Source organism: Solea solea, chromosome 10 (assembly GCF_958295425.1).
Source record: "Solea solea chromosome 10, fSolSol10.1, whole genome shotgun sequence".
NCBI lineage: Eukaryota > Metazoa > Chordata > Actinopteri > Pleuronectiformes > Soleidae > Solea > Solea solea.
In genome coordinates, this window is record NC_081143.1 from 27,066,235 (window position 1) to 27,079,498 (window position 13,264).

At 44.8% G+C, this 13,264-nt stretch overlaps 1 protein-coding gene, 1 long non-coding RNA gene and 1 other non-coding gene across 5 annotated transcripts; 1 reads left to right on the forward strand and 2 right to left on the reverse strand.

Moving 5' to 3' along the window:
- Window positions 1-457: 457 nt before the first annotated feature.
- On the reverse strand, window positions 458-11,145 carry tmem132a (transmembrane protein 132A). 2 transcript variants are annotated; one of them, XM_058640743.1, is made up of 14 exons: window positions 10,815-11,145; window positions 9,328-9,435; window positions 8,238-8,464; window positions 7,813-8,019; window positions 6,019-6,209; window positions 5,677-5,802; window positions 5,333-5,599; window positions 4,330-4,482; window positions 3,877-4,072; window positions 3,639-3,782; window positions 3,117-3,319; window positions 2,783-3,002; window positions 2,514-2,705; window positions 458-2,000 (listed from the first exon to the last, which is right to left on the reverse strand). In XM_058640743.1, the coding sequence occupies exons 2-14, from the start codon at window positions 9,419-9,421 to the stop codon at window positions 1,125-1,127; spliced, it is 3,096 nt and encodes a 1,031-aa protein (XP_058496726.1). In that variant the 5' UTR covers window positions 9,422-9,435; window positions 10,815-11,145; the 3' UTR covers window positions 458-1,124. The 2 variants fall into 2 exon arrangements, with proteins under 2 accessions (XP_058496726.1, XP_058496727.1); XM_058640744.1 differs by lacking the exon at window positions 10,815-11,145 and having other exon boundaries at window positions 9,328-9,466.
- trnai-aau (transfer RNA isoleucine (anticodon AAU)) lies at window positions 4,764-4,837 on the reverse strand. Its single transcript has one exon. It is a non-coding gene; the product is annotated as a tRNA-Ile (tRNA).
- On the forward strand, window positions 6,461-8,843 carry LOC131467125 (uncharacterized). Of its 2 annotated transcripts, none has more exons than XR_009241472.1 (3): window positions 6,461-6,642; window positions 7,610-8,041; window positions 8,193-8,843. It is a non-coding gene; the product is annotated as an uncharacterized LOC131467125 (long non-coding RNA). The 2 variants fall into 2 exon arrangements; XR_009241473.1 differs by having other exon boundaries at window positions 6,465-6,642; window positions 7,856-8,041.
- Window positions 11,146-13,264: the final 2,119 nt, after the last annotated feature.

Consider the following 13,264-nt stretch of genomic DNA (forward strand, 5'->3'; position numbering starts at 1 on the left):
TTACCAAAATGAACTGTACCATGATGGAAACACAATAGGGCTGTCAGTTTTCCTCTACAATACCATTCGAATTCCGTTCTTCATTATTTATAATATTCAAATTATATCCAAATTTTTAATAATTTTTTTTACTGACGAGCATCTGTGAACCATGCGATGCGGAGGGAGGAAAAACACACTTGCCTGCTCGGACTTAAAAAGTGGTGATTTCTGTGGGTGTTTTATCGCCGTCAGCCATTTCTGACTGAACGCGAGATTGTTGTGATTCAGAAAACGTTCGATTCGATTATCATTGATCATTCGATTATCATTGATTTTGATTTTTTTAATATTCGAATTATATTCAACCCCCAAAATTCGTTCCAACAGCCCTAAAACACACCGCTATATGACGCTTTTCTATTACACAGTTTAGTCAATATGTCAATAGTTAACAGCGGAGTCTGGTGTATTTAGCGACAAATCACGACCACATTCAGTCATATTTCATAACTTCTTCAAGAAAACTAGATCCAGATTCGGGCAAAAGACTCAGAGGAAGCTGGTTGGCTGAAGACCTGTTTATTCGGTCAAACAAATTGCGCATCGGCGGTCCTCGCATCAGTAGCACCTGGAAAGTTCTACTCGTAAGAATACCGATTGGAGTGGTTCCAGCTAACTCTGTCTCTGTCTCTGTGGGTTTGACCAATGTTCAATAGAGGGAGTGTCTTTCTTTAGGGAGGGTGATTCAGCCAATGAGATTGTGTGAGGGAGATTTGTACAGGACAATGGACTTATATTTCAGCAGTGCTTGCGATTGTGGGCACTCAATGCTCTGACCAGTTTTCCTGGCTCCAGAGACACTGAAAACCCTCCAAAATCCAACAGGAGTGACACTTTTCTGTTGCCCAATCAGGTGACTGTCGTGGGTCTAGCTCCAAAAAATGGAACAGCTGGGGCCGGTTATTTTGGTACTATTCCTAATGGAAACACACACAAAAAACACTTGAAACACGGCATAAAATGGAAAAGAGCCAATGGTTTGACTTTGAATCGCAGTACCAGTTTCAAACACTAGTGGCCACAGTTTTCCATATTTTACCTCATGCCCCACAAGGTTTATTGCAAACGTCAGCAAATGATCTCTACTCTTTATTGTTCCCGTCCTCCTGCTGTTTCATTCCGTCTCCACCGTCTCTCTTCTCCACCTCTTCATGCATCATCCCGTCTTCTGCTTCTTCTTTGTCTGCCGTCCCTCCCTCTAGTTCCCCTTCCACGCTCCTCCTCCTCCTCTTCCTCCTGTCCCGCAAAGCACAGGGAAGACAGTTTGCCAGGAAGAGGACGGCAGAAAGACAGAGCAGAGAGAGGACGGCGCCAACGCCGACCTCCAACTCTTCGGCCTCATCTTTGCCATCCTCCTCCCTCTCGCCTTGGTTCTCCTGGCTTGGGGAGAAGTAAACAGATCTGTCCTCCTGGTCTAGCGTCAGCACAGCCCTTTCCAGATTATTCCGACTCACCATTCCCCTCTTGTTCCACGCCCTCTCGTCCGTCTTGTAGTCGTAGGCGTCTTTGCTCACGTTTCCATTGTTGTCCACGTCAAAGTCTGGTGTGTAGACGTTGCCGTCGAACTCGACCAGCGTGTCTGAGAAGTCAAACTCCTCAGCCTCCTCAGCCCTTTCATCTCCTGGCTCCAGGTTCACTCTCACCCAACCAGATCCTCTCGCAAGCCTCCTCACCCTGACTCCGCCTCCTCCACCAGTATCCGTCCAGTCCCAGTTGCTGTCATTGATCCCTTCGGATGTGCTTGTCTGGCCAGTGCAGGTTGGGACCAGAAGTTCCGCCATCAGTAAAGGACCGCCTCCATCTCCCTGGGCAAAGACGTGTTGGTCGGGGCCGGGTGTCACCACTACCACAGTCTCGGCCAATGAAGTGAGACGCAGGAAAAAGGGGAGGTCGCTGAAGGCGGAGAGGAGGGAGGCGGAGTCATCGCTGAACTGAAGCCAGACGCTGATGGAGGCCTCCTGCAGAGGAGCATGGGTAATGTTTGTGTAAGTGCATAATCGCCTTAAAATAACACAATGGTTGGTTTTCTTCTTTAAGCGAAGGTGTAGCTAAATAGATACATCTACAATATGTTAAGATTGTGTTCATGTCTTTATCTCACTGTTTCCAACAGGAAACTGACGTTTGTAAAACGCTCACTCTGCCACACCAAAGTCCACAGAGAAAATCAGTGATTTTAACATCACAGCACACAGGAGTTGTTGATCCACTGCTGCCAAATGTGTTACTTTTCTATGTATGAGATCCTTCGTTCAGATTCACCTCAGTGACACAAAGATTCAAGATTCAAGATTCAAAGTGTTTATTGTCATATGCACAGTAAAGAAACACGTTTCCCTGTACAATGAAATTCTTACTTTGCTGCAAAGTGACCACACGAGGCAGCAGCAGACCAGCAGCTTGCGTGTCCCCGCGAGCTAAAATCGCTTTGGTGTGGGGAGAGTGAGTGGATTTTGTGGCAGTCCTCTCACCTGGTGATGGTTGTACAGGATGTTGTAGGCGGTCACCGTTGTTGTGAGGATGGAGGTGTGGGCGGGGCTTCCAGTGACCGCCATGCCAAGGCCGCTGACCACCTGCACAGAGAGGTCAGCGGGGGTGACGGGGTCGGAGGTCACAGTGATGTCACATCGGCCCAGCACGCCGTCCCACTGCTCAGAGACAACCTGAGAGAGAGAGAGAGAGAGAGAGACGATGATGAGGATGAGGATGATGATGAAATTCATGTCTAAGTGTCACCTACACGTAGTGACGTCTTCCCAGGCCGGAAACCAATCACGCTGTTGTGGGCGTGGAGGGAAGCCACTCCCGGGTCCTCGACTCTCAGCCAATCACGGACCAGCACCGTCACGTCCACGAACCAATCAGATGAGCGCAAGAGGTGAACAGTCCTGCTGTGGGAGTCCTGGGCCGTGAACCGAGTCAGCACCTGAACTGTGGAGCGCTGATACACCGGCAGACACCTGAGGAGACGGGACACATGTGAGGACTGGTTGTCCTCATGGAGACCTGGTCCTAATGAGGCAGAACCTCATTTCTGAGGAGCTGGTTACGTTTTGAATTGTCTGTTTTGTTACCCATCGTCTGTGAGTTGGTTCCAGCCACTGATGGCGTTGAGAACGGGGTCTGACACAGACACGCGCAGGGGCACGGTCGGAGCCCACACCTCCAGACACACTGATCCACTGAGCACGCCCAGGTGAAACTCCACCACAGCACAAGTGTTCCCCAGTGCCGACTCACTGCCGTCCACAAAGACAGCAGAGCAATCAGCGGAAACCTGGTCAAGACGGAGAAGAAGGGAAGAGACGACTGGTGAGTTAAGTCTCTTTCACACTACGGCCTTATGTCCACACAGAGATCTTTTTCTTTACTTTTTGTTCTTAAATAATTAATAAAACCAAAGATAACATGAAAACATGACTTCTATTTAATAAAAATAACTACTAAACATTAATGATATCATAAAAAAGTATTTTATTTAAAAAAATGTGTATTTTATTTAATAAAAACAACTACTAAAATGACAGATATTTTACGGGTTTTCTGGAACAAACCGGGTAGTAACGCCCACAACTTGTGAATAATGTGTGTCGCACCTTGACGGTGTTCTCGTCCGTGGAGTGACACGTGACTGCAGAGGTGACGTCTGACATGTTCCCGTCATGGCCAACAGCCAGAACGATGACAGGAAGTGACACGGGCTGACTGGTCAAAATGGCGGTGTTGATGATCCTGTTACTCTGAGGACAGAAAACAGGTTGTTTTTTTTGTGGTGGTTTGCGACCTTTTGGTTTGAAAACTAACGTAAATAAAAGGATAAATGTGATGACGTACCTCCGTGACGGGAGCGATGCCGACGACGTGTCGATCAGTGAACGAAAAGACGCTCACTGCTGCCCCCCGTGGCCACGAGGGGTTACTGTGCCCGGAGTACTCCACCCACCAGTTAGCTGACACTGTCATGGCAACACCGAAGCTCCGCCTCACGCCTCTAACTGACACGCACACCACCTGGTGGAGGAGAGCGGGACTGCGTGGCGAAAAAAAAGTCGTAGATTAACGAAAACCTTAAATCACAACTTTCTCTCCATATATTTATCATTTCGTAAACCGTAATACAACATTAATTGTTTTTTATTGTTTTTGTTGGACAATAATAATTTGTCCTTTGACCTTTTCATGCACCACCTGCAGTGCGTACTCGACCCACCAGGGGGGCTCACGCTTTGAGCGCCACTGCTGTGATTGTTCATGTAGGTGAAATTAAACTACTTAAATAAAACGTACTTGCGAGCGTGCTTTGCTGCGCTGTGTTTGTGGCAGACGATGGAAACCACGTCGTGTCTGGAGCCTTGACTTCGCTCCAGGGTCACGACCCACAGGTCAGAGGTCAGCGTTCTCTGGGCCACCATTGACACCAAACCCTTCTTCACCTTCAGCCTGCACACACATACACAAACACAGTTATCTTGACAGAAAGTGATTTTCACCAGTAGGTGGCAACAGTGTCTTACTGTGATGTACTGAAGCTTAAAAGGGTGTGGCCCTGCGGGATCGATGTTAAATGCGTTCCAGGTGCAGTCGGAAGTTGGAATTTCTGAGTTGAGGCAAGTCGGAGTTCTGACTCGGAATGTCGTAACAACTTCACAAATCCTGGCATTTTATAGAATTCCAAGATGGCTTTCCAGCAGTGTCTCACTGTGACATACCCTAAAAGATCTTGGCCCGTACGGGGATCGAACCCGCGACCTTGGCGTTATTAGCACCACGCTCTAACCAACTGAGCTAACCGGCCTGTGTTGCACTGATTTTTAAAAGGGGACTCGCACACATAGGGATCGAACCCGCGACCTTGGCATTATTAGTGAGATGCGTTCCACTTGTGGTTGGCAGTGTTTTACTATGATTTACACCCAGTAGGTGGCAGCAGTGTCTTACTGTGATGTACCCTAAAAGGGTGTGGCCTGTATGCACAAATTGACAAATTGTGGAAGGAAAATGAGACACGGTAACATTGACGTAAGATGCGTTCCAGTTGTAGCTGGAAGTCGGAAACTGTGATTTAGACCAGTAGGTGGCACTGTCTTTTGTCAAATGGGAATAAATGTCTGATATTAGGCGATACAGAGAAAGAAAGAATGAAACATCGAACCAAAACATTGAAGTTCACATAAATTAACAAACATTTGCGATAATGTATCACGGTCATTTTATGACTTAATGGAACACAATGTACCGTTAAACCAGTGAGCTTTATTGGCAGCATGTGAAGTTGAAATTTTGTGCTCACTTTATGACGACAAACTCTGCGCTGAAGTTGGATCTCAGGTTCACGGACATCCGGATTGGCCGCCCAACCAGAACCGGACCTCTCTGGGAGCGAATCACGACGTGGGAGTCTAAGCTCAGCTCCTCCTCTTCCTGCCTGTTCAAGCAGGCTGCTTCCCTTTCTTCTTCGTCTTTGGTGCTGCTCTCCTCCTCCTCCTCCGCCCTCAGTGTCACTGCGTTGATGTGGAAGAGCCGCCTCTGAGACTGAGCCTCTCGCTCCTCCTCACATCTACAAGAGGACAGACAAATGTCGTTAAGAGAGTGAGAGAGACGAGGAGATTCCGTGCAGGTGATCATCACACTTACTCTGCTGGTGTCGGCTTTGTGTTCACTGCTGCTGCGTCAAATGAGGAGTAGTAAAGCTGTACTTGGTCTCTGATCGGCACCCGAGGATATTTCAGGGCCTGGTCCACATTAACATCCGGACGGAACCTGAATGAAAGCACAAATCCATTCGTCACACAAAGCAGCTTAAAACAAAAAACACACACAGGGGTTTTCATGTACGATACAAAGATAACATAAAAACTGTATTTTATTTAATAAAAACAACTAATAAAATGGAATACAGCTGTCACTTTATAAGTTGCTCTCAAAAATGAATATCTGAATTTGTTAAAAATAAAATGATAAAACTTAATATTTCACCTCAGAGAGGGAGAAGTCGCACGATGATGGTTAGCGTGATGTCGTTCACCTCGCCGCCGCCTCTGGACGCGGTGGCGAGCGTGGACGCTGCTGTGCCACTCGCTCGTTTCCCGATAGGATCGGTTTGCATGTAGGTCCTCGAACCAGCCACTAGGTAGCGTCAGAGTGACCACACAAAGCCCCAGAGGAGGCTGGGAAACAGGACAAGTGGACAGATAAATACTTTTTTTTGTTGAAAAATAGTGGAAATACTAGTTCAGAATAATCACACTTTTAATTGTTTCAGGTTTTTTTTTTCCAAGTTAGGGGAAGCTCAGTATGATTTACAGGACTGTGTATCTATAAAACATAAAACGTTTTTTTGTGGTGCCTCCAAATAAGGGTGACCACATTAATGTGTTTTAATGAGAATACTTATTTTTGTTTTGTTTTTTTAAAAACATTTTGAAGTCATGTACTGCGTTTATGTTGTGAGCAGATGGGCTCGGAACGTTTGCCTGCCGCTCTCGCTGTTCCGGGGACCAGGAAAAAGTCAGCACCAGCTTCCGCTTTGTTCAGCGGGAGTCCGAAAGGAAACTGGACTCCCCGTGTCCTCACTGCTCCTCCTCTGCCTGCTAAATACAGGTCAGTACACGTGGACCTAACCACAAATACTCGTCGTGTAAAGTGGGGGTGTATGAACGGAAGTGTCTTCACCGACTTCGAGACTGTTTGAAGAGTTTTATTCACTTTTAAAGGGACAGAAAAGCTGTCGCGTTTTCCCGTACGGCCGCCATTTTGTGTCAGGCGCTCACCAGCATATTTTTTTTTTAAAAATAGAGGAAAATTGGTATATTTGTGTTTATTGGGTGTATATGTGTGGAATTTACACACTGTCTACCCGGTAATTATGTGTTTAATTGAGTTTTATAACTTGAACTTTGTTTTAAATCACTTAATTTGCTGGGGTAAGAGAATAATTGATGCGTGCATCAAGGTACTTTACAGCGACATTTCGCTTGTCCGTATATTTAACTGGCTAAATGTCATGTTTTATATAATTTAATGGGTATAAGACATCTTTTGTTTCGTCCACAAATGTACATGAACTCATTTGAGTCACAATGTGTTTTATAAAGGGAACAGAAATGAAGAGAGAACGTGTTTTGTGTACGGGAAACGTAACTCTTGTTGTCAGTTGACCGTTGCTTATTGTTAAATAAAAAGAGGGACAAGATATTGTGAAAGAAGGAGAATCTTTCACAATCTCTGTTACTGAAATTAATGATTAACTGATTAATTTAATTGATATCTCGTGGATTACATATCAGGGAGGCAAAAATAAAATTCCTAAACTATGATTCTCGTAATCAGTTGCTCTGTCATCTATTTTCTCATCTGCGATTGAATCTATTAGGCGTTTGGTCTACAAAATGTCCCAAAACAAATTCAAAAAGGTTGATGTTTTGTTGAGTTCAGTCAGTTGTTTTATGTTGTGTATATATTGACGCATCAGTGTCATTTTAGTGGTTTGTTTGTGTTGTTTACAGTGAGCAACACTTGTCGAGTTTTTATTTTTTGACTGATTTAAGTTTTGGGTGTTGGACCTCAGAGGATTTTCAGATTTCAAATTTCAAAGTGGGGCCCCTGGAACACTTCAGCTTGGGAATGGCTGCTCTGTAGCAAACACACACAAGCATGCAAAGAAGAGGAAGGTAAAATCGGAGTCCGAGCATCCTGCGGCCTCTGGTGATCATGAACTATTAGAATGTCGGAGGGAAAAGGCTCCAGGCTGAGGAAGAACCCGCTCATCACCTGCGTTAAACACGAGGCCTTGTGCTCCTCTGTCTCTTTGAAGGCGTGTAGAGTGATGCAGGTTCTGCTGCTGTCGCCCCACTTGTGGAACAGCGTTCTCACCCGGAACCGCTCGTGCCCGTCCTCATCCCTCTCTCTCTCCACATGCTCTGAGAGGAGGGAGGCAGACAGCGACGGAGAGGCAGGGAGAACAACCTCTGATATCAGCTGTCGGAGGAGAAGCAAAGGGGTAAATTTAAGTAGCTGGTTATCTTTCGAGGTTTGGTACAGAAGTTGTGTACTTTGCCATTTGTTTTGTTTTGTTTTTTTGTTAAAAATCATACTACCCATAAGTGTTTTTGTACAAATGGTCGAAATAAAGATCATTTGGTTTTCCTTAGACCCAAGAACACGACAACAAACCTCACCTGTCCTTTTCCACTCACCTGTGTCACTGAGTGAGGGCCAAATGAAGCTTGCAGGCGTGGCTTGGGCCCCCAGACGGGTGGAGGCACCATGAAGAGGCTCTGTGAGAAAGAGAAGGGGCTGGAGTTGGAGAAGATGGGACCGAGCTCTTCCTGAGAGAGGGGAAGAAACTGCCAGGGAGGAGGAACGACGGACATGTGGACGGGCAGCGAGAGGGGGAGAGTGGGCTGCAGGAGGGATGGAGGGACTGTGGAAAAGAGGAAGAGAGTGAACGCACTAGGTTTCTCTAGGTTTTGAAAGTGTATCACAACATTTATAGTTTTTTTTTTTACTTAAAAGATGCTGTAAGAAAAGAAAATCCTTAACTACTCCCTCTCCCACACCAAAATCCATAAAGAAATGTAGCTATTTTAGCTTGTAGGGACACGGGAGCTGCTGGTGCCTCGTGTGGTCACTTTCTGTCACTGAGGTGAATCTGAACTAAGGATTTCAAACAACAAAGTCACAAAATAACTTAAAATCACTGATATTCTCTATGGGCTTTGGTGTGGGAGAGGCTTTAGTTCTGGAACTGATGCCCGGAACTGAAGGTCAACCAAGTAAAAATAAAGTTAGCACAAAATCTACTGACACTTTTGTCATTGAATAAAAAAGTAGAAAAAAATATTTAGAATGGGGAAGAAATACGATCAGAACTAATGTCTTTGTGAGGTACAGATGACGTAAACACTAAGGAGGACACACATGACATATTGTTCCCAATTTCATGTACAATGTTACGGAACACAAAACCCTTTGTAAACCAAATCAAAGAAAAAAAAAACAAACTCAAACTAAAACAAACCAAAGTCGACTAAAATACGATGATTCTGAATCAACTAAAATATCTCTGACATGACTGAAATACGAAGAAGCTAAATGGTGTTTCAAGTTAAAAGACTCAGTCAACTAACTAACATGCCTCTTATGTTTCTATCGTGTAACATATTCTGGAGCTGCTGAACTGTGAATTTCTCTGTGAGATGAATAAAGTATCTATCTATCTATCTATCTATCTATCTATCTATCTATCTATCTAACTAACTAACACTCAGTCAATGTTTGACTCACCTGTGATGAAAATCCAAAAGAGCAGCAGCGGAGGCATCATGCTATGTCCTCTTCTGCCCCAACACCCAATCGCACAGCAGCCGACGCCTGCCATCACCTACAGCCAGTCTGCTGGGACAGTCATCGACATTTTCACCATTCGTCCATATTTCAACAGCCTCAGTATTGTACCGAAGGAAACTAAGGATGCCCATACGGATTATGTTTTGGGGCCACACGGTTGGTGTAGTGGTTTGCCATTGGAGCAAAAAGACCCGGGTTCGAGACCTGGTCAGAACAAGGGCCTTTCTGCATGGAGTTTCCACACTCTAAATTGACTGTCGGCGTGAAGGTGAGAATGAATGGTTGTTTCTCTCTGTGTGTCCCTGTGATGGACTGGTGAACTGTCCGGCTTGTTAGCTCAGATTGGCACAGCACCCCCGTGACCCTCATGTGGAGGATAAAGCGGTAGGAGATGGATGGATGGATGGATGATAAATGGATGCTTCTGTTTGGACAATTTTTTTCCACCCTGACTTATGCCAATGATCACTCATGACTGACCTTTGGACGTTAATTCTCTGGCCTATCCATAAATAATAAAGAATATCCCCATACGCACTTCAGACTAGGCCTAAAGGATGCAGCTGGGAGCGGTTCTCAGAGCTCCCGAAGTAAATTTAAATAACTTGCCAAGTTGTGTCCGGCCACGAAGGTGAATCCACACACACACACACACACAAACCACACACAACTGCGGTGTCTTCTCTGCAGACGTGTCCACAACAGAGAATGCAACAGTGCTTTAGTGGATGGGGGCGGGGGAAGAAATGCCTGTTACTTCTGTTTAAAATATGGCGACCTGCGTACGTCCCATCACATCAAAAAATTTACAAAATGATCCAGTGATGGGCGCATAGAAGCCAGCCGGCCCACACTCCCTATCCCTATTTTCACTCGGCAGTCATATCACTTTGAAAACTACATACTGCTATTGTCATTCTCAGTTTGCTCTGCAGGGCAAGAGCCTGTTACCGTAACTGTTAGCGAAGATGGTGGACGCTGTGTTTACATTCTGGGAATGAGGTCCCGTCCCCCTACGGGTGGGTCTTAAAAGTTTCAAGCCTCGGATAAAGAAATGCCCTCAGATGAATCGCAGGGTATTTTACAAAACAAACAAGAAAGATATTTATCAATTCAGGGGAAACGGGGGGGGGAAGCACAATTCTATTCTAGTAATACAAAGCTAAATGCAAATTGGTGAAGTATTCCTTTAAAACTACCTGGCTACTGACTAACAGGACATCTACTTTATTCTGTCACATCGAGCCAATATTTCGCCTACTTTTTTTTCCCGTTCTTGTGCTTTTGCTTCTTTTTTTTCAACCCCACATTTTGTCGCCACCCTGCTTGTTGGACCTGTCACAGAGTTGACACGGTCTACATTCTGTATCACAGCCCGACCAATCAGAAACACAAACAAAGGTGGAATACACAAGAATACGCACCAACTCCAGTTCCAGGTTCCATTTTCTCCTGTTTTTTTCCTCACAGAATCTCGTCACGCAGAAACAAAAATGATTTAAAAGCAACTAAAGTAAACAAAGCTACTACGTCTCCCACTGTGTTTGTGTCTGATCGTCCACTCTCACTCTCCCACTCATGTGCCAGATTCACACGATGAGGATTTGTGCGTTTAAATCATCAGTAAATAATCCTCTGTCCCTCCTCCCTTCCCTTCATCACGCCGATCCAATTCTGTTTTAGATTTTGCTTCTTCCTCGAGCCTCTGCTTTTCTCTGTTCTTCTGTTTTAGTTGTTAAATGTATGGATTTGGCCAAAGAATATATAGATACATTCCCCTTCACTAAACAATCATTGTGGCGTGTAGAAGTCGACCGATTTAAAAAGAATTTGGCAGAGGTATGGGCAAAAAAATGGCATCAGATATTGTCCTGATTCCATAAAATCAGTATTGGCCAAGGAAAAAAAAAAAAAACATATCGGTCGACCTCTAGACCTGGGAGCCACGTGGGGTTAGTAGGGGGCCAGTCCTCTTTAAGGAAAAGCAACTGTTCAGTACAGGTGGGCGATATGTACTTAAAATTATAGCGGAATTATGCCATTTATGACGATATTTCACAATTCCGAAATAATACTTTTGATGTGAAATGATATATTGTATGTAGTTCACGATAACAATGTATTTATGATGCAAGATGAATGTAAATAATAATAATTTGGTATAACTTGATGGATGGGCTTCAGAAGGGCCACGGGCCACAAGTTTGAGACCTCTGTTATTAGAGACTTTACCAGGTCCTGCCTCTCCACATCGTCCCGAGTGTGCACTACACTGTGCTGTACATATAGCGACAGTGAATGTTTTCATCACTTCGCTCCCTCCTCTGTCAATCCCCGCTGGATAATCTGCCGCTGTAATCTGTCATCTGTCATTGTTTTATCTGGATGGGACATTTGCAATGAGGCCAGATTATCATTTCATACCGTGACCTGAACAGAGAGGACGAGATGAAATACACCCACTCGCACACAGATGGACACAAACGCACAGATGGACACACAAACCTCTGACCCCACACACGCAAACTACAGTCAGGGTGAAGCAGGTATTAACATGGGGCCCCTAAGAATGACTGATTACCTTCATTGATTTATTTATTTTATTATTATTTATTGAAGTTCTCACGTAAAAAGTTCCTGTGCAACACAAAATAAAGCCCCTTTTCCACCTATGGTCCCAGCTCGCCTCAGCATGGCACGGCTTAGTTTGGTTTGCCACTACAAAATAGTACCTACTTAATGTGGGCGGAGTCATCGACACACACAAACGAGTGTCTAGTAAAGCAGTTGTTTTAAGTGTAACTGAATCACTAGAATCAGTTCATTCAAAAATAGTTGTTCAGTACTTCCTCCATGACCGGAGCACAGACTCCGTCTGACACAGTCACTGGACTGAAACACAGCGTCAGGGTTTGTGATGCCGGTCGCGATCGTGATCATCAAGTGCTGTCGCTAAATACACCAGACTCCTCTGTTAAATATTGAGATTTTAGACCTTTCCCTGGTAATTTTTTTGGATCGTGAAATCTTTTTAACTGATCTACAGTTGGGCATTGTTCGGCTTGATTCTTGTGTCTGACGTCTCTTCCTGTGATGGCACTCTGAACAATCTGTGGCCATCAGTCTGGCGACGTCACGCATAGTATCGCCTCAGCGCGTTTGGAACCTTGCCAGAGCAGGTACTAAAAAAAAGTACCAGGTACTGGTGGCGAGGCAAGCTGGTGGAAATGCGCCATAAATGTTATCCAACGGGATTATTTCCTGAGGAGATTTGGCTGCTTCTTAATCGAACCCTAGTTAACCCTAGTTTGCCCGGGAAGTCCGTGGTGATGGGTAACGCCGTCTTTATTTTGGGCACTGAAGTAGTCCTTTAGAATAACGCTTCCCCCCTCCTCACCAGACGTTTTCCTAGGAGAAATCCAAACAGCGGAGGAAATTAATTAAAGGAAATTAAATTAATGGACTGATTAATCTGTCCATTAATGTCTTGATTAATCGATGAGTCGCTTGGTCCTTAAAGTGTCAGAGAATGTGGAAAAATGTTGGTTTTATTGTGTTTCCCAAACCTCAAAAATTATCTTGTTTTGTCCACAAACCAAAATTATTCCGTTTTAACAATTTCTCTGTCATATGGAGCAAGGAAACCTGAAAATATTCCCATTTATTAAGCAGCTGAAGAATCTTAAAACAAAACAAAAAACACTCAGTGCGATTAAATGTGGCAGTTCAGTCTCACTCCCGTTGAAACACGTGTTCAGTAGAGGGAGTGATGTAGTTTTCAGTCGGTGAGCAACTTCAACCATGATGTCACCAAGCAGAAGACGACAAGAGAGACCGAGGCAGACCGATAAAAGGACAGGACACAAATGAAAAG

Bases quoted from the DNA above. Each gene is read 5' to 3' on its own strand.
- tmem132a (XM_058640743.1), bottom strand. From the start codon at position 9,421: ATGGCAGGCGTCGGCTGCTGTGCGATTGGGTGTTGGGGCAGAAGAGGA. The intron at 5,803-6,018 runs GTGAAATATTAA...GCTTTCATTCAG, and splicing joins GCGACTTCTCCCTCTCTGAG to GTTCCGTCCGGATGTTAATG. The intron at 3,320-3,638 runs GTGCGACACACA...CGTCTTGACCAG, and splicing joins CGGACGAGAACACCGTCAAG to GTTTCCGCTGATTGCTCTGC.